This window comes from Sus scrofa, chromosome 14 (genome assembly GCF_054392235.1).
Source record: "Sus scrofa isolate SSC_HxYL_T2T_F1_AM1 chromosome 14, Sscrofa_HxYL_maternal_Yorkshire_Landrace_v2.0, whole genome shotgun sequence".
NCBI lineage: Eukaryota > Metazoa > Chordata > Mammalia > Artiodactyla > Suidae > Sus > Sus scrofa.
In genome coordinates this window covers 70442847-70462584 of record NC_139396.1, presented here as the reverse complement: position 1 = coordinate 70462584, position 19738 = coordinate 70442847, and the positions used below count along the sequence as shown (strand labels likewise).

Here is a 19738-nt window from a genome sequence, read left to right as displayed (position 1 = left end):
AGTCTTGGGGTTTTAAGTCACAGGCTCTTTCTTCTTATCAAAAGCCCCTTTGGGTTTTTGCTATTTGGAAAGGCCTGAAGGGGATGGCCTCAAGGGCTGGGGGAGCGAGAGCCAAGCCTGTGTATCTGAGTGCTTCCTACCTGCACAGGTGTGCCTGTCTGCATTCCTCCCTCAGAGCTCTGTGCCTGGTCCTGGGTTTGAGTAGGTGATGTGGGAGTGGCTCTGTGCCCCCACCCCCGTGGTCTCCTTCCTGGCCATCCGGGTGCAGAGCTGGGTGAGGACCCAGGTCCCAGGAGGCACTGGTCCCCTGTGTTACTCCTGGGGAGGATGGTGCCACTGTTCCCTGACCTTGGGCATCTTTTCTCATCTTTAAAATGGGTCATCACTGACACCCTGCTGCAGCGGTGAGGGTGAAATAAGATAATTGGTAAGGAGCCTCATGCAGTATGAACAAACTTCCCTGACTGCTACTTGGTGTCCCCTACCCCCGCTCTCTTGGAGATGCCTCTAACCACACAAGTCAGCCAGTGGTGACTTACTGGTAGGGGGAGTCGGCACCTCTGGGCTCTCCTGGCACCCCCTCAGCTCTGTGGGGATGACTCTGACCCTGGCGGAGGCGTCTGTAGGGTGTGAGGGGTTCAGGTGATGGTGCAGCCTGGGTCAGCACCACCTACCCCCACACACCTGAGCCCCTCGGGGGCATGGGCCTTGCAGCTTCTTTTCTCTCTTGGGGTTGTTTTATTCTTGACGTTCACTTCCAAATGGTTTTTCCTAAATGTGTGGAGGTGGGAGACAGAAAGGAACCTGAGTGTGGAAGGTGCCCCCACTGTCTCCACCGCCCCATCAGATGGCACAGAGCACTCAACCAGGCTTGGCTCATTCAGGGTATTTTATTTTCTTAAAGTAGACAATCTCAGACTTTCGGACAATCGCCAGCTCCTCTGTCCCTCTCAACACTTTTTTAAAGTCCTTGGCTGTGACTCCGCACTGACCTCAGGCTCACCGTACCGAACGCAGGCAGAAAGGAGATCTGGTCAGGGCTCTGGTGGTGCCTTTGTATTTACATACGGTTCGGCCAAGGTCCTGGGCAGGAAGGGCCTCCCTCAGGCTACGAGGCAGCCGAGCCTTCACAGGAGTCTCAGCTGCTCTTGGGGGGCAGGCCGGCAGGCCGTCTCTCACCTCCCTTTCCTCCACTTGCAGAAAAGCCCCCGATAATTCACTCTTTAAATACCAAGACGTTGAGCTACTGTCCATCCGCTCCTGGGTGAAGGGCCTTCTTTAAATACGTCATGTTTGTTTTCCAAAATAAAAACGAAGCGGAAACCTCACCAGTAACAAGAGGACGCTGCACGAGCTTATATACAACACTGCCCCCAAGGCTGCCACCGGGCGCAGGGGGACAGACGCGTCCAGGTTAACAACTTTTACACTCAGCAAGCCAGACACAAAAAGGACCACCTGAAAAAAAAAATATGTTTTGAAAATCTGCCTTTAAAAAAGAATACTCAACTGCATTTGAAATTTTCTGTATTTCTGCGAAACACCACGAGATTTGGCCAAAAAAAAGGACGTGAGAAGAGAAAAACCAGATTTCGGTTTATAAAACGTCCGACTCATAGAAGAAAAGCTGGCACCCAGCTGGCCTGGTCTGAGACAAGTCGTGCCACTCGCGTCACCGTGTGGGGTTTGGCTGCATATTCCGAAGCGGTTTAAAAAGAGCTGTGAGTGGCTGCAGGGCTGGTCAATGCCGTGGCCGGCTGGCCTCCCCATCCCAGCGTGCATGGGGGCTGAGCGGCCCTTGCTCTGGTTCTTCTCCCGGGGAGCCGGCTGCCCCTCCCCATGGTCCCTCGTGAACCCCCATGCAGAGCAGGGCCACCTCGGGAAGGCAAGGGGACAGGGCAGGAGGGCTTGGAGTGGACTTGGTGACGGCTCCTCAAGTCTTCAGGGGGCCTCAGAGTGTGTGTTTGTGTGTGTGCGTGTCTACCTACCTACAATCTACCCATGTATACTCATGTTTGCGGAAACGCGGGGGCCGAGGAGGCGGGGCAGGGGGACCCTCTCCAGGCCCCTTTTTCTGCCCCTGGGCTGGGCTGGTCTCCCGAGTGCGGGTGGGGGTGTGTCACCCCGGTTTCGCCACAGCTGAGGGCCGGCACCTCAGCAGAGGCCGATGTACTTGAGGTTGTTCTGGATGATGACGTCGGTCACGGCGTCGAACACGAACTGGATGTTACTGGTGTCGGTGGCGCAGGTGAAGTGGGAGTAAATCTCCTTGGTCTCCTTGTTGCGGTTCAGGTCTTCGAACTGCCGCTGGATGTAGACGGCAGCCTCCTCGTAGGTGTTCTGGCCGCCGTACTCAGGGAAGCACACGGTGAGCGGGATGCGCCGGATCTTCTGTGCCAGCAGGTCCTTCTTGTTGAGGAAGAGGATGAGTGAGGTGCTGACAAACCAGTTGTTGTTGCAGATGGAGTCAAAGAGGCGCAGGCTCTCAGCCATCCGGCTCTGCAGGGGTGGGGTGGGGGGTGAGCAAGGCGGGTCAGGCCCTGCGGGGCGGGGGAGGCCCGAGAGCACCCTCCCCCCTGAGCCCCCTGCCCCCTCCACCTCCCTTTGAGCATCCTAAATGTGCTGTGGAGCCTGGGGGTTTAATTTTAAGGAACCTGGGGCCTGCGTCTGACCCCCACACACATCTGACCATCCTATTTCTTTCTCTCTTTTTTTTTTTGTTGTTGTTATTGTTGCTATTTCTTGGGCCGCTCCCGCAGCATATGGAGGTTCCCAGGCTAGGGGTTGAATCAGAGCTGTAGCCACCAGCCTACGCCAGAGCCACAGCAACGCGGGATCAGAGCCGCGTCTGCAACCTACACCACAGCTCACGGCAACGCCTGACCATCCTATTTCTAAAGGGACTCCTGCTTCTGGTGAAAGCTGTCCCATGTTTTAAGAAAAAGCGAACAATCGAGCATCCCAAGTGTGGGACCAGTTAGATCTAAGGGATTGGACTGGGGGCCTTCCTGACTGGATCGCTGGGGATGGTAACAGCAGGGACACTGGCTGGGGCTGATGGGATAGACATGGGACAGTGGCCTGCTCGATCCTCACACCCTCCTGCCCTCATTGTGCAGGTGAATAAACCAAGGCTTGGAGGGACAAGAAATATACTCCAGGTCCCATGGCCTGGAACTCCAGGTAGACAGGCAGTGCTGCTGGCCCCAGCGTGGGGAGAGCTGAAGCCCTGCTCTCCCCAGAGCCCCCGCCTTTTCTGAGGTCCACATCTGACAGCATCAGTGCTGAGAAGGGAACAAATGTCCAGAGGCACCTGTTGAATCCCATCCCCACCCCACCAGCAGAGAAACTGCCCTGGGGTCCTGCGTTCCACCTGGGAGGTCACGTTTCCCAAACCTGTCTCGTGCCTTCTTTGGAATGAGCTCCAGAATAACACAAGCTCTGAACAGTGGGTAGTCTCAGATCACAGGTCTGGGGCAGGGGGCTTTCTGCTGAGAGAAACAGAATGCGGGGAGGAGCCTGTTCCAAATGCCATCAGTGGTGGCCCAGGAATGCTGCCCTCTACTGGGGAGTAATTAGCTCCGGGGATTCCTGGAAGCCACCTGATAAGGGCTAGCAGCTGTCACATCTCACGGGAATGGTGTCATAATCGAAGGCTGTGCTTCTGACCCCAAATTTCACATCCGATAAATATGTGGCCATTAGCACATATTCATTAATCCGCTGGGCACTTGCTGGGCAGGCTCTGAGGCCACCGGCAGGGCCTAGCTCTCCGGCAGGTGATGGAGCCCCAGAGACGGGAGGTCTGGGGCTGTGGGAACAGAGGCCAGTGGCTGGGCTGGGCCCTGGTTGTGGAGAGGGGAGCAAGGGTGGGTAGGCAAACATGGAGTGGGGCTAAGCAAAGCGTCCTGGGGTGGGCATCTGGGCAGGCACTGGGCCTGGCTATCAGAGCCCTGCTGGGTCACTGGGGGTGAGAGCTGGGTGGCTTCTGCTATAATGGTGCACACAGGGCTCTGCTGGTTGGTCCCCCAGGGTGTGTGTGTGTATGGAAAAGCTCAGCTGCCCTGACCTGCTTGGAGAAGGCCCCATGGCCCATCGTACCCCAGGCTGATTTCAGACACCAGGGGCCAGCTCCTCTGCACTACGGGCACCCCTCCCTTTACCAGGCAGTGGAGGGCAGATGAGGCCAGCAGGACAGGCAGTGCTGTATGGCCTGGTCAGGACAGACAGGTGTCCCTTGTGTCTGGCCCTTGCCCGTGGCTCCTCTTCCTTTGCAGGCAGTCAGGGCTCAGGTTTCCTGACCCCCTCCCCGTTCCTTAGGACAAACCTTAGGGAACTACATGGGCCACCACTTAGGCAGGCAGGGTTCAGGGAGCCCATGGGAGGCACTGACAAACACAGGACCTTGAGAGCTCTCTCTCAATACCCACTGGTGTGTGGGCACAGGGGGTGCTGCACCCTGGGGACCCACTGTAGAGGAGAGGAGCCAGCCCAGGAGGAACTAGGTGGGTGGGGGGAGCCCGTGCCACCACCGCTGTGTGTGCTCCCGCAGGCTAGCACTGCCAGGTGGGCCAAGTAGCATCCTGACACCCAAGTCACAAATCACTGAGAGGAGTGTGCTATTCTGGGCTATAACTGCAAACCTTGTGAAACACACACGAGTGTGAGTATGGGGCTAGGGGGAAGACGCTGGGCAGCCCCTCTCCCTGTTCTGCTCCTTCCTGGCCTCAGTCATCTGGTGCACCCTGGTGCCAAGATGAGGCAGGTATATGGCCTGGGGGCCAGCTGTGGCTGCATTCTCCCCGACCCCTCCCTGGCATCTAGTTCTCCTGCCTCTACCCACCTGGCACACAGAGCCAGACACCACCCTTGTGGGCCCTGGGGTGAATGAAGCTGGGGCAGTACTGCAGCCATCGGACTCTGCTTGTGGCCAGCACATCTTGTCCTGCCACAACTTCCATCAGCCCACACAAACATCCTCTCCCTGCAGGAGGGAGGCTGCCCACCTCACATGGGGCCTGGGGAGGGCCCACGTCTACACCAACTGCAGCGCTTTTCTGGCAGGATGTCCTCCTACCCCCAGCTCAGGAGCGCTTCTCCCGGGAGGAAACGCCTCACCTGTGCCTACTATGATGCCAACCCAGAGCCCTGTCCCGACCCCCCAACCCCCCGCAACAGATCTCTCCCTCAGGGCTGCTCACAGCGACATACTCTTGTACGTGGACTGCCGCCAGTGGTGCAGTGGTGGGGAGGAGGCAGGGACCAGTGACTTGTAATAGCACACATCAGACCCTGGGAGGCAGCTGGATGGGTGTGGTCCCCAGGGTGGTGTAGAAGTCATTTCTCAGCCACTTGCAAAGAGAAAGCTCCTGCTTGGACAGGTCCAAATACTTTCACCACCACCAAATGGGTGGACTTTCTCCTGGGGGCGCTGGAGCTGGTGACCTATCCCTCAGGGCTTCTAACTTGCAGGCCAGAGACAGAGGCCTCCACACCGTGTGCAACTGCCTTGCCATGGCACCCATGGTGGCCTGGACCAGACTAGCTCTTGGAACATCCCGAGGAGGCGGGGGACTTGGGGAACAGGGGCAGGAAGGGGAGCCTTGGCCCCTCAGTCCTGATCCTCCATGGAGGCTCTCCTGGAGCCCCTGTTAAGGGCACGGCCTCGGGGCCTGGGGTCCACTCTCACCAGCTGGCCTCACCATGCCTCGGACAGTCATGTCTCTCTCGGCCCCAGAGTCCTGGTCTCTAAAACAGGCAGTCATGGTCCTTGGCACCAGGACAGCTATGGGAGCAGCGCAGGTACTGGGGCGAGAGGAACCAGGTCTTTAGGGCCTTGTCCTGCAACTGATACCCCAGTGAGACCCTGTGCTCTGCTCACTGCCCATGCCTTGGACCTCTTGTCCAAGACCTGTCTTCCTCCACCACCCCCCTGCCCCGTGAAGGACCTTTGTGGGGTGCAACACAGAGGTGGGGGGCTGGACCCTGGGGACCCAGCTCAGCCGCATCCCAGGCTCCCAGCCAGCAGCACCTCCCTGCTGGCTGCCAGCTTGGCCTGCTTCCTTTCCTCTGGGGTCTCCGTAACTGCTCGGCCTGCAGACCTAATGTTTGGCCCCTCCCACTTACCGCTGCAGGGGCACAGGATGGCCATAAGTGCTAGGCGAGCATCCAATTCCCTGATCTCACAGGCCAGGTGGGCTGTCTTTGGTTTCCTTGTGTGCCATCTGGGGGGTGGGGGAGGGAACGGCTGGTTTCCAGAGCTGGACCTGACTGTGGACACCCAAGTTCAGCCCTGCCCTTTACAGACAAGGAGCAGGGCCTTCTAACAGGCAGAGGGGGTCATCCAAACACTGCCTGCCCGACCCCTCCCAGTGTCTCTGTCCCCTGGTGGCTCAAGAGCACACAGGCCTGAGGGAGGGGGTCCCTCTCAGTGAATTCTGTGGTTTCTGGGGAGGGGGTGGCAGGGGATCAGGGTAAGGGAGCTGGGTACCGCCCCCTAGGCTGCCAGCTGCCTGAGGCCCATCTCAGCCTCCAGCCTTCCCTCCTCCTTGGTGATGGCCTCCTGTGTGGCATGTTTGCAGTTTGACAAGCCCTAGCCACCGCATGGGGCTGATGGATGGGAAATGGAGCTCAGGCCTCAGAGCCCCAGGTGCCAGGTGCCCAGAGGGCAGCTTCCTTCCCATCCTCTCCCACAGGTGTTGTTAGGTCACAGATCCTGGTGAGCAGACTCCCTGGGGACCAAGCCCAGGTGGGAGGGAGACATGCACCCTCTCTTTCTTCCCACATCTCTTGGCTGAGCTCTGTGGACAAAATCTACCCTTGAGGGGGAGCCTGCCAGCCCTGAACGACTGGGGACCTCACCCCACCCGTGCTACTCCGGGCAAGATGCTTGTTTCTTGGTGCCTTGGCCCCAATACCAGCCTTACAAGGGGTGTGGCTTTTACTGGAAAAAACGCATGAGGAGTGGCCCTCTGATTTTTCATGAGTCCAGGGCCCCTGGCTGCAGGGTGGGTGGAGCCACAAGTACACTGCAGCATCTGTCCAGGTGCACCTGGCTGGATACAGGCCCTTGCCAACCTCGTGCCTTGCTGTCATCATGCAGGATGCACCCACCTGCCTGTGGGGACCCCAGCACCTCCTCCCATTCCGAGAGCCCCTCCAGTTGCCTTGGTTTCCATTGCAGCTCTCCTAGACAGACCTCCCAGGACACTGTTCAGTGCACCCGTGTCTCTCGTGGATACACCAGAAGAGGTGGTGACAGCACAGTGCAGTATATGGCTGGGAATGCCCTGTCTCCCTGACCACTTTCCCCACCAGGCCTCACTCCAGAGAGCCCCACGCAGGGCTCGCTGTGGGCATAGCACAGGGTAAGGCCAGTTGGCCCACCCAGGGGTCCCCAGAGCCTCCAGCCTGAGTCCTCATAAAGTGCAGGTGATGTCTGAGCCCCTATACTGGGTACCAGTGACCACAGCAGCCATCACGTTGTCCCTTGGAGATAAAAGGGGAGGCTTCCTGGAGTGGGGGGAGGCCAGAGGCCTGGAGCCAAAAGAGGCAGGCCAGTGGGCAGAGAGGATGCAGTGAGGTTAAGGACTTGGGATCAGTTGGCTACTTGAGGGTGGAATGGGGGAGGGAGGGTGGGGACTGGGACTCAGTTTCCTCATCTTTAAGCTGAGTTCTCAGTTCTATTTCAGTCTGGGAAACCCAGGTCTGCCTGTTGTAGAGCCTGGAGTGTTTGTTCTTGGGAACTGTGAATTTAGCTCTTCATGCTGGAAGCAGAGCTAGGGGGTTGGGCTATGGGCATGAATGCCCTCCATTCTCCACAATGGTGCCAGCCCCAGGGCTGCCCATCCTGCAGCCCAGCCACCAGGCCTGGCCCAGGCAACAGTGCCAGGCTCTGAGGGCACAGAGGGCAGGACTGGGCAGCAAAGCTGCCTGGTAGCACCCCGGCTGGATGGGCCGAGGGGGAGGGTCCAGTTGGGGCTGGACATCAAACTGGCATCTTCACAGCCAAGCCTTCGGTCCCTCTGGAGTGGTGCAGCTTGCACGGCACGGGGGTGCTGCTGATTCAGTGAGTGGCATATCCCAGGGGGCAGTTTGGGGTCCATCCTCAGTGTGGCGCTGCCCACCCTCCCCCTCCACTGCCTGGAGTCCTGTGCTCCTGGCCAGGGGGGCAGGAGGGGCCCCCAAGACCTCCCTGCCATGAGAAGTCTGGGCTGACATACCCAAACTTCTTCAGTGGGGAGAGGGGTGGGAACCTGCATCAGATGCACCTGCAGAGGTGGAAAGGTGTGAAGACAGGCTTGTGCCTCCAGAATAAGACCATTCCAAGGCTGGCCCTAGTCACTCAGGGAAACAGCTTATTCTTTGTCTCCAAAGACATGGGGACCAGTCTTCAGAGTGAAGGGGGGGTGTATGCCTTTTTCTTCATGCAAAGCTGCATATAAATCTAGTGAGGACTGGGGGTATTTGGGGGACTCTGGGAGTGGCTGCAGAAAGCAGGTGAGGGCTGTACTTGGGGGGCCTCTGGCCCCAGGCTCTGTGGGAAGGCTCCTGGGCAAGGCCCAGCATGCTGGCTTCCAGGTGGCTTGAAGTCCTATGCTCCCCGCCCATCCACGGGGGTCCTCGTCCTTCTGGAGCTCACTTCCCTTTTGGGTTCCAGCTTGTCCCGGGTTGGGGCGGGGCTCAGAGGTAAAAGGCCCTGGTCTGTGTCTGCCCTCAGGCAGAGGGGTGTGGGCAGGAGGGCTCCCTGGGAAGAGGGAGGAGGTGGCAAGAAGCAGAGCCAGAGCTGCAGACTGGGTTGGAGGCTGCCCGCAGGGGAGGATGGAAGGGAGGATTCGCCGGGGGGCAGGGTGGGGGCGGACCTAGGGAGGCAGTGAGGAGGGCAGGCGCTGTTGAGAGCAGGGGAAAGTGTGGAGTCTGGGGGTTGGAGGATGCTGAGGCCAGCAGAGCCTTATATGCTGCTGTCACAAAGATGCTGTCCAGTCAGTGTGAGGATGCTGAGCTTTCCTTCCAGAGGCGTTACTGCCGCAGTGGGGAACTCTGGCTCAGAACTGTCCAATCTGGGCCTTCCTGGTCGTTGGCCCTTCACTTCCTCTGAGAAGCCTCTCTCAACAGCCCCCCTCAACAGCCCCCTCCCACCTCCGGGCTCCACCACACCCCACACAGACATTGCGGCAGCAACTGGGTTTGGCTCCCAGCACCTGAGACCTCCTTGGGTCTCACTCTGCTGCTGGATTGTCTCATGCTGGCCTCCTGGCCTGGCCAGGCCTGGAGACTTGCGACCATAGCCCCTGATCAGTGGCCGGCTGGCTGTGCCGCAGGGCAGTCTCTCTCTTGGGCCTGAGCGGGGAGGCCATGGCGCACTTGTGGGTCCTCAAGGAGCTCTTGATGCGTATGGAGGCAACAGTAGGAGACAGAGATGGGCAGACAAATAGCAGGCAGCCAGGCAGTAAGGCTCTGCCTTCCTGGCAGAGGCCCAGTGCTGAGCCGGTGCAGATGACTCAGACCTCTGCTCACACCCGCAGGGATGGGGATGGGGTGCTCAGTCCTCCCCAGGCAGCCCCAGCTCCCTGCTGTCACCAAAATCTGTGTTTCTCCACCCTCACCCCCGATATTGGGTCCCTTGTTGGGAGTGTTTGCAGGTGGGCAGGGCCTGTGTGCTCAGCTCTCCCAGGCCTGGATGGAGTCGTTACAGCGTCGTACATACAAAACACAGATGTGGTCGTGGTCTGGGGACGTGCGGGCCAGAAGGCCTCAGAGTTGCCCTCTGCTTGCCGGGCTCAGAAGCATGCAGCCCCTTGGGCAGTTCCCAACACCAAGAGTGTGACAGCAGCTACCACCCAGGGCAGCTGCTCCCCTCCCTCCACTGAGCTTAGGTTAGTACTCAGACGCTCAGCATGCTGTTTCCATGGCAACTGGGAGGAAGCCTCCACCCTCAGCCTCACATAGCAACATGGATGGTAGGAGACGCTTCATCCTTGAGCTGGGCTAGGCAGCCCTCCACAGAGGGCTTTGGGACTTGCTCTTCCTTGGTATGGATGCTTCCATGATGCCCAGATGTCCAGCTCTCTGCCCATCTCAGAGGAGTGGCTGCGAGGGCTGGCCTCTGCCCCAGGAGCTTCCGACTGCCAGAGCCCCTCGGTGCTCGCTGTCCCCATCCCACTCCTGGCATCAGAACATGGGGAGGTGCTTGGGGACAGAACTAGATGACCCCGTCACTTCCAGACCAACCGGTTAGTGCCCTCCACTTCTTCAGACCTAAGTGCTGGCTGTACTGGACTGGAGAACTGTATTAATGAGGCTAATGGGACCACACAGTGGGTTGGGGTGCGGGGTGTGTGCCACAGCCAACAACGACCCCGGGGGAACTGGCAGTGGGCTGCCCAGGGTCAGTGCACCCGCTCCCCGAGCTTGTGCCCTGGAGCCCACAGAGCTGCACTGCCCTGTTCCTGTGTGAGCCATGGGATAACCAGCCTTGCTATACAGGGACAGTGGCTCACACCCCACACCCCTCCTACCACTTCCCCTCCACCAGGCCCAGCCTCAGGGCTCCTTGGCACCCCTCCCACTTCCAGCCCCTCATGTCCCCAGCCCTCCCAGCACCAGCCCTGAACTCCCACTTTGACCCTTGTCAGATGCATACCCAGCCCAGCCCCAAACTCCCACTTTGACCCTTGTCAGATGCATACCCAGCCCAGCCCCACCTGTCTCCCACATGACTGCCTTCCTCCCTGGCTCACTTCAGCTTTAGGGCCCCCTGGGTGATATAAGTGGGACATGCCAAAAGGGGCAGAAATAGCCCTAGAAGGGGCCCTGAGGCAGCTCCACCCCAGGCCCTGTCTGCTCCACCACCAGGCCCACGTGGTTGCCTCAGCTGGCCTTGGACTTTACCTTACCCAGGAGTTTCAGATCCTGCCAGCCAGGAGACGGCAGTTATTCTGGGCTGTTGTAAAGTGAGTCACAATAGAGATGTGGTCGATAGATAGGAACAGGAGGCTGGAAGCCCTGTGTCCCCACCACTGAGTACCGGCATCTGAGATCCAAACCTGGCCCCCTGCCCCTCCCAGCACTTTCCCTGGACTCCACGCAGCCACTCTCAGATACGCAGGGAGGAGAAAGGGGCAGTCCTGGCAGAAGAGAACTTTATCCCTGGGGTGGGACGCACCTACGCCAGTGACCCAGTAGCATACCAGCCCACAGAGGGCAGGTGGCATGGAGAGAGGGTGCCGTCTGGTTCCTTCTACCAGAAGGGGCAGCACTGTGGGCCTGGGCACAACGCCCCACAGAGGCTAGGGGCTAGGCGTGACATGCAGGGGGCACACAATGGGCCACGGTATCCACCCTGTTGACGCACCTCCAGACACACATGGAGGCCCCTGCCTCTGCTCCATGACTGCCCTGCACATGGCCCTCCAGCAGCTCCAGTCTCAGTGGGTGGCCCTGCACCTTCTGCCTGGCCCTGACTCATCCCTGCCCAGGGCCTTCGCAGGGTTGTCCTTCTCCTGCTTCCGGGAGAGGGAATGGCTCCTGAGGTGGTCGCCGAGCCTCCATGAAGTACCCCAGTCACCACAGCAACCCCTGCTAACATGCTGCAGCTCTGGGCATCATGGCCCTGTTCTCACCACCAGCCATAGCATAGTGCCCAGTGGGGCAGGTGGCCTGCTGGTCTCCACGTCATGGCAGGCAGGGCCAAATGCGAGGGCTGTAGGTGGATGCGAGGGTGAAGCAGCCGTATGTGGGGGCTGTGTTGAGGACACGGGGTGCACCTGCCCTGGGCTGACTCACCGGAAGTCTGACCTGGCTGGTGCAGAGGGCCCCAGCCAGACCCTGACACATGGCTGTCAGCATAGTGGGCTGGGCCTCCTGCCTTGCAGCCCGGTGTAGCCCAGCCCTTCTCACCTCATCTCTGTTGTTCAGCAGAACAATGTGGCAAAACAAGGAAAAGAGGATTTATAAGCAGGTGCTTTTCTGGCTTTAAATGATCAGGCTCAACCCTGATCCCATTGGTGCATGAGGCCTCGGAGTTTATTTGCCTACTTCAAACCTGGGGTTGGAGCATTGTCCCCAGGACCCCAGTCCACTGTGTGTTCCCAGGCACCTAGGCTCCTGCCCCCCAACCCAGCCTCTGTGCCACCTGCAGACAGCAGTCCCCTGGCCTGAGTGGAGATTACAGAGCAGCACAGAGAGATTAGCAACGCAGGCAGCACACCTCGCACCCTCATAGTACCAGGTGTTCACGGGCCTGCAGCTTGCCCCCGGGATGGGGAGGGGGCTCGGCCAAGGCCTGCCGCCTCTGCCCTCCCTCATCACTTCCTCTCTAGGTGGAGGGTGCTGCTCGCTGCAGGCGGATGAGGGCTGCCCATCTCAGTGTGCCCAGCCCTGCAGGCCTTGGGCCCGTGACAGATGGGGCTCCTCTGGGGTGGGGCTGTGTTCTCACGGGTCCAGACGTCAAGACTGTCCCCTGCCCCCCTATCCGGTGACAATTGTGATGCTCATAGTAACAGTACTGGCCAGGCCTGCCACTTCAAACATCAAGGGCTGTTTAAACAAGATAACAGCCTGCTTCACTCAGCCCATAATGGCCTGAAACCTATCCTGAAGCTGCCAGAAACAGTGGAAGCTCATGTGATTCAGCCTAAAGCCACCTGGCTTGATGCTTCCGCCTCATTCATGCCCACCCTCCCCAGGAGGCTTGTGCTGGTTCCTGGTTTCCCCAGGAGTACAGCTCAGAGGAAGCTGGGGGACCCAGAGTGGCAGTAAGTGTGGCAGCCTCCCAGCAGCCCCAGACCCCTGGCGGGGGACAACCAGGCTCCTCCCAGGGGCCGAAGGTCCAGGTGGCAGAGGGTCCGGCTGTGGCTGGTGGGGCCCAGCCTCCTGCCTCTGCCCTGCCCTCCCACCTGGACACCGGCCCCTGGAGAGAAGCGACCGTGGCCTGGGTCCCATCTCCCTTTAACTGACCCTGTGGATGACAACAACACACAGCCACCCTGAGTTCACACTGGCCTTCTGGGTGCCCTGATTCTTCGGGAGCTGGGCAAGGGACCAAGTGGCCATATAATGACCCTGGGGCCACACAGGCAGGTCAGTGCCTCACCCCAGGACCCCAGCATGAGGTGGAGGCAGCCATGCACCCAGAACTCTCAGGTTCTGGGTGGGAGATTTGCCCACGTGACTGGGCTGTCCCCCAGGAGTCAGTGTAGCTGGCCCCCCTCCCCCCAAACACACGTATCACTCTTTTGCTCTCTGCTCCCACTAAACCTCAGTATCAATGACCGGCAGGATCTTAAGAGTCAGAAAGGATCATTCCCAATCCCACAAGTATCTGGCAGAGCCCCAGGCAAATGCCTGGGGAGCAGTGGGCACCTCTTAACTTCAGCAGGTGACTCCTGGATTCCTAGGGTGACACAGCTCCTGCATCTGCTCCCTAGTCCCCATCTCATGCCCAGGCAGAGAGGGAGGATGGTGGCCTAGGATAAGGTCCAGGCTCTGGGTCTGGGTTCTGCCTGCTCTCACCCGGCCCCCTCCACCCCCCATCTGCCCTGCAGGGAGAACACTGCTCTCAAAACCCCAGTCCTTTTCTACTGCACTGAAAGGAGAACTGCTTCTTATTTGTTTTTGTGTTAAATCTTGCCGCCTTGATCCAAGTCACTGGATCCCCCCCTCACCCCCGCTGTCAGTCACTGACAGGAAATTAGCAAACAGCAGGATGCAGGTGCATGCAGACTGGAAGCTGCCTGGCCCAGCTTGCAGAGCATCACGGCCACTGTGGGAGGGAATGGCAGTGCAAACAGCCCCTCCTGGGACCAGATGGAGGACCCCTTGAGCCCTAATGCCCTTGCCTGACACTGTTCAGCAAGGTGGTGATTCTGGTGCAAAGGCTGGAGAGCCATGGGCAGCCGGTGGCTGGCTCCTGTAGGGACATGAGAAGCTGGTGTGGGGGCATTTCATCCTTAGGAAGTATTTGACTCATTACTGCCCTAACCCTGGCTTCTTCTTCAGGAGGGGCTGGGGGCTGGGCCAGGGCCTTCTTCCAGGGTCTCAGTTCTGTTGAGAAACTGCTTAACATGGTTTAAGGACTTCCACAGGACCCGGGGACCACCGCAGGGCCCTTGAGCCCAGGAGTGCTGCTCCTGGTCTGTCACTGCACAGGTCTGTCCCTGCAGTGGGAGCTGGTACTTTACCTGGCCTGGGGATGCTGTCACTGTGATTGACATACCTCCCACCCTGTTAGTGCTTAGTGGCTGACAGCGTTCTTGTGGCGCTCACCCTGGCCAGCAGTGTCCAGGCCCCTCAGCCCCCTTTCAAGTGAGGCAGGGAGGGAAGGAAGCCAGGCAGGACCCTGATTCTGGTCCCCAAGCCCTCATCTTGATGAGGGAGACACGATGTTCAGCTCAGGTGTCACTGCCTCCTCAGGGTCCCCAAAACCTCACCCCCCCAGCTGTGACCACCCACACCACCCCCAGGACTGTGCCAGCCCATCCTCCAGACTGGCAGTGTGGCAGGACCCCATGCTGAGCCACGGGGTCGCAGTAGCTGTGCCACGGGACAGAACACTGGGCAGGAGCAGGGACAAAGTTAGTACCAGAAGCCAGGCTGGAGTCACACAGTGTTCCATCCATGTCCTTCATACCTCTTGGTGACAGGTCTCCAGTCCCCCTGGCCTCCTTGCTGCCCAGAAGAGACCTCCCACCCTTACCAGACCCTGTACTGGACCCTGTACCACTGTGGGCAGGGGTGCGGTGTTGCTGGGATGCCCCAGGAGGCACAGGTACTAAGCCGGGCCCAGTGGTACCACAGCATCTTTGCTCTGAGACCCCAGTGTAAGGTCCCTTGGTCAGGTGAGTCACAAAAGGCCAGTGTGCTAGGTCTGGACATCAGAGGAAGGCATGGTGGCAGATCTGCCCAGCACCTCCCCATCCCAATTCAGTGTGGTCTCTGGCCTTGGTGCTGCCACACCCTCAGAGGCACTTACAGCCTGGCTCTTGGAGGCCTAAGCAGGACCGGGGTGGGCAGGATGGCACCGACAGAACCCCGGGGAACTGGGCTCAGCTCAGCCATGCACAGCTCTATCTTGCCACGGTGGGCTAGCCTCGGCCTTGGGGCTTCGTGCAGGCTCAGCCCATTTGTTGGTCCAGGGGGTGCCTGTGGCTGTCTCTCCTGAGAGGAGAACAAAACGGCAGGAGGGCACTGTGTTCTCTGCAAGCCTGTGGGGTTCCCACAGCCTTCCCAGCCACCCGGACCAGGCAGGGTACCGGGTGTCCTCCTCCATCAGAGTCCAGACCCTGCAAGTGCCAAGCGCAGGTACAGGTAATGGCAAATGTCACCAGAACCATGTCCTGTCCTTGAGCCGCGGGTCTGTCGTCCTGCTTTACAGACAAGGAAGCCTAGACTGGATCCACTCATCCAGCTGAGCCACGCAGGGCTGGCAGCCACATGTGGCCAGGTAATGCTCCCTTTCATTCCCCAGGTCCTGTCCTTGGGCGGATGGGTTTGAAAAGAGGAGCCAGAGGGGATGGGCCTGGTAGCCAGCAGGTGGTGAACCAAGGGCCCAGGTAGGAAGCAGCCCAAGAACCACAGGTTGCCCTAGTTGGCTATTCCAGACAGTTCTCTTTCCCCAGCAGCTGGTAACTGGCTGCAGACTGGTTTCCTGGAGCCTGAGACATGGGCCCAGAGACTGTGGCTTCTGGGGACTGTGGGGCTGGGCCACGCGGCCTGGAGGCTGGGTGCCTCCTCAGTCAGGATGCTGTTGGCCTTCCCAGGGTCACTGAAGTCCAGAAGAGGTGCATAGGGGTGTGGCCAGAGGCTGCCTCAGCGGAAACCTCGGGATATGACGCCCAGGGCCTCTGGGTTACTGTGGTTTATTCATGAAATTAGAGAAAGTATGTGAGCCGAGGAGACGCCAAGCAGGGGGTGAGGAAGACAGTCAGGCTTGCAGGCCAGCCTGAGCTTGCTCTCTGGATCTGAGGACATGAGTTGGGGCGGGGGCAGGGGGCACATGCAGGGGACAGGGCACCTCCTGCTCCAGCCTGGGCACCACCCTCAGGGGACCAGGTTCCCTCGCCCCAGCTGACTGTATTCAGATCTACCAAACTCCAGACTGTCAGAGCCAGTGGGGCCTCCTCCTACCCCCCTGAGACCCGACAGCACAGCAGCCTTTCTCAGTGTTGTTCAGGGCCAGTCCTGGACTCCCTGGGGGTGGAGGGGTGGGGGGTGGGGGGTGGGGGAGTCACCTCACCCCATGCCTATGCTGGCCACCAAGGGTCCCAAAATCAGCCCAGCCCCCAGTGCTCTCAGCCTCTTCCCTAGAGTCTGTTCTAGATCAGCAGAAAAGTTGTTTTTCAGTTCTCAGATTATAGAAATCCCTTGAAACAATAATAATCTGCATCTTAAAACCCACAGCAGTTCTGATGTGTGCCTAAGGAACAGGGCTAATGCGCTCAGGAAATTAATTACCCCACTGGCCTGGGTGCTGGGCGGGATGGAGGCTGGGAGCCTCCTCTGCGCTGAAGCCCCTGGGAAGTGCGGAATGCAAACGTCCATCTGCCACTGGAGGGGCAGTGAGGAGAGCAGATAACGTGGCAGAGGGGCCTGCACAGATGCATGGGGTGCAGAGGCCTCGTGAGCCCCAGCAGCACCATCCACCCCTGATCATGCTAGTGACTGGATTTGGCACCGGGGACCTCACCAGGCGGCCCTGTTCTCCATGGACTCCCATGGCCCCTGTGGCCCAGGCTGGATTACCAACCCACCTTCACCCCAGTCCTCCAGGCCCTGCTCCTGATGTTTGCTCCTCTCCCTTGCAAGGTGGTCTCAGGGCAGAGGTCTCCTGGTTTTCTAAAAGCAGACAGCTCTGCTCAAGGGGCCAATATATGGGGGCCTTGGGGGAGCCACTCTGGGCCTCAAGGGGCTGCTGGACAAGGCCTCCATGTGACCTCAGGGGAGGAAAGGCATGGTCGCCAGGGCTGATCCTTAGGTGGGGGACAAGGAAGGCCTGGCTGGAGCAGATTCTTATGTTGGTCTTTAATGGGCTGACAGAGAGAAGGCAGAGCCACCCAGCTCCCAGGTTGCTTCTCTGCACAGAGGAGTCTTCATAAATCTGCCTGGGCAGAGCATGGAGCCAATCTGGCAAATTACCATTCTCAAACGGGACAAATGTGAACAGGGTTCCAGGGCCAGAGCGGATGCCCTGAGGAGTCACAGAGAAGGCTGGAAAGCAAATGCTGTCCAGGTCTTAAAAGGGTTGTAGCTGGTGAATGTGGTAATTCATGCTGAGTGAGCTTGATGGGCAGGCCCTTCCAGCAGGGGTTTGGGGGTCACTGGCATAGGAGGCAGGTGAACATTTCACATTTGGCTGGAATGGGGCTGAGCACAGTGTTGGCCGCTTTCTGTGGTGTAATTGCTTTTACTTGGCTGATTTTAAGCTACCAACATGATGTCAAACAACTCAAACTTCCTAAAAGTTGAAAAATTGGTTCTTGTGAGCTGGTACTAACAGCTGCGGCCCTCCAGGGGATGGCGTGCAACATGGGAGGCTTTGCCACCACTAAGCCTGGTCTCCTGCTCTGCAGGTGTGGGCCCAGCCCTGCCAGCTCAGTCTGGCAGCACTGGCCTTATCCCTCCCCCAGGGCTTGTTCACCATGAACAAGAGGCTGATCCCAACCTGCTTATGAGGGAGGCCCCGCCCCAGTCTCAGAGGTCTGGGGAGCACATGGATACCCATGCAGCCTCTGTCAAGGCAAGGTCTGTGTGTGGGACAGCCAGGCTGCACCTTGGGGGTGGGGAGCGGCGCTTAGTAACACAGCAGGAGGCAGCCACCCTGGAGGTGCAAGGCCCCAAGGATGAGGAGCCAGGGGAAGAAAAGGCCCTATTAGTATCCCAAAGTGTGGAGTGTGGTTGCAGGGAGGCCACACTGAGCAGTAAGGGGGGCCTGACCAGGGCCTGTCCTGTCTGGTGGAGTTCTACTCGGGGCATGAGCTGAGCATGAAGGGGAGACATGAAGCAGGAGCCCTTGGCAGTGTGGATGCCAGAGAGAGAGAGAACGGAGGAGGCTGCCATTGAGAGTGGCCTTGAGCTGTGGCTTCCCTGGGAATGGGGGAGGGAGGGAGCAGCCCGAGGAGCTGAAATGTCAGGTGGTGTGTGCCAACCAAGGGCTGCACATAGCCCCACTCTCCCTCCTCCTCCACGCTCTCTCTTCCCCCAGGGCCCAGGGAGAAGACACCTGTGGCCACTGGCCACTCACCAAGGTGGGGCCACGGGCTTAGACCCAGGGCCCACTGAGGTGAGGACCAGACAGCCTCAGTCCCCTTAGGGCTGAGACAAGGGGAGGAAACTGAGGGGCATCTTGATGGTGCAAGAACCCAGGAAGCCTTCATGGAAGGGCTTCACAAGGGCTGGCAGAGGCTGGGCCACCTCACAGCTGGCCACACGTCTCTAAAGCCTGTGAGGGGTAATAGGCCACAGAGATAACATGCTGGGCCAAGCTTCCAGGGAGACGCCAGCTGGGGAGAGCATGTGGCCAGCTGAGCCCTGTGCCTGCTATACCTGGTGTGGGACGTGCCACCATGGCCCAGCAGGAGCCTGGCCCTCTGGGTGCCCAACCTCAGGCAACCCAGGCCCCTCTGCCAGCCAGGACCAGCCTTCTGGCTCTGGTGCAGGAGGCCTCTGGAATCCCAGGTTTGCAGAGGTCACATTGTATGTGGCCCTGGCACATCACAAGACCAGAAGGGAGTGGCTCAGGGAGACCAGCACCTGGTTGCGGGAGGCTAGTGGCCTACAAGCAGGTCAACGACATGCCTCTGGCTCCGTCTCAAGTCCCTATGGCACGGTTCCTGGAACTATGTCCTCGACCAGGTCAGGAGCAGGAGGCAGAGTGGGGACGTGTTCTGCTTGGGCTCCTTGTGCTCCAGTGTGGTGGGGGCAGTGCCGATGATGGCTACTCAAGTTTCCCGAGCCCAGCTCACTGCCCCCATCCTAGCTCCCAGCCCTGGGACAACATGGCGGGTGACCTCTGGGCCTCAGTTTCCTCACGTGCAAAAGTGGCTTAAGGACATGAAAGGGTATGTCAGGTCCCTTCCTAATCTAAGCTGGGTTCTCATCCACGTGTGGAGTCTCTCACTTGTAACTGTGTCTTTTGAACAAATGCCACCCGCTTTGTCACCAGCAGGTGACGACCTGTCTTGTTGCAGTCCCAAGCAGCACCATTCTATGACACAATGCCATTCTTAAAGCACCGAAACATGCTCCCTTTTAGGCTAACAAAGCACAGCGGCAGGGAGGTGGGTACACACTACTTGTAGGACAGCCTGGAGCAGCCCGCTCCTCAGGGTACACTGCATATTCTTGTTAGGAACCTGCTGGGGCTCCCCAGGAAGGGCTGAGTGTCCCTGCAGCTGCACACCCAGAAGCCAAGGCGCCAAACGCCGGCTCTTTCCAACCCTGTCCACTTCCCACCCAGTTCGCTGTATCTGCTGAATGCTACTGTGTGCCAGGCCCCGTAGCCCTCTGGAGGTGGGAAGGGGCTCCCCAGGACCAGGAGGGCCGCTGGCCAGAAACTGACTCCCAAAGGGCGTATCCTGTGTCCCACCTGCCCCTGAGAGACCCTCCTTGACACAGTCCACTTAGCTGACCAGCTGCTGTTGGACAAGCAGTGGGAATGGCAGGCCTTGCATAGTGAGCCCTGCAAGCAAGCAGAGGGGGCACATCCCTGGGAGCTCCGCCTGCCAGGTCATAAAGGAAGAGC

The 19738-nt window shown here is 59.2% G+C and overlaps 2 protein-coding genes across 6 annotated transcripts in view; one reads left to right on the top strand and one right to left on the bottom strand.

The window, feature by feature from the left end:
* RSPH14 (radial spoke head 14 homolog) overlaps positions 1-19738 on the top strand; it is a 60851-nt gene that overhangs the window by 9751 nt on the left and 31362 nt on the right. The gene's annotated exons all lie outside the window — the stretch shown is intronic.
* Positions 872-19738, bottom strand: part of GNAZ (G protein subunit alpha z) — a 42221-nt gene continuing 23354 nt past the window's right edge. Inside the window, exon 3 of one of the 2 annotated variants that reach the window (XM_021072293.2) lies at positions 872-2499. In XM_021072293.2, the coding sequence (XP_020927952.1) occupies positions 2155-2499 (345 nt within the window). In that variant the 3' untranslated portion in view covers positions 872-2154. The remainder of the gene's footprint in view (positions 2500-19738) is intronic. The other variant, XM_021072294.2, reaches the window with a different exon arrangement.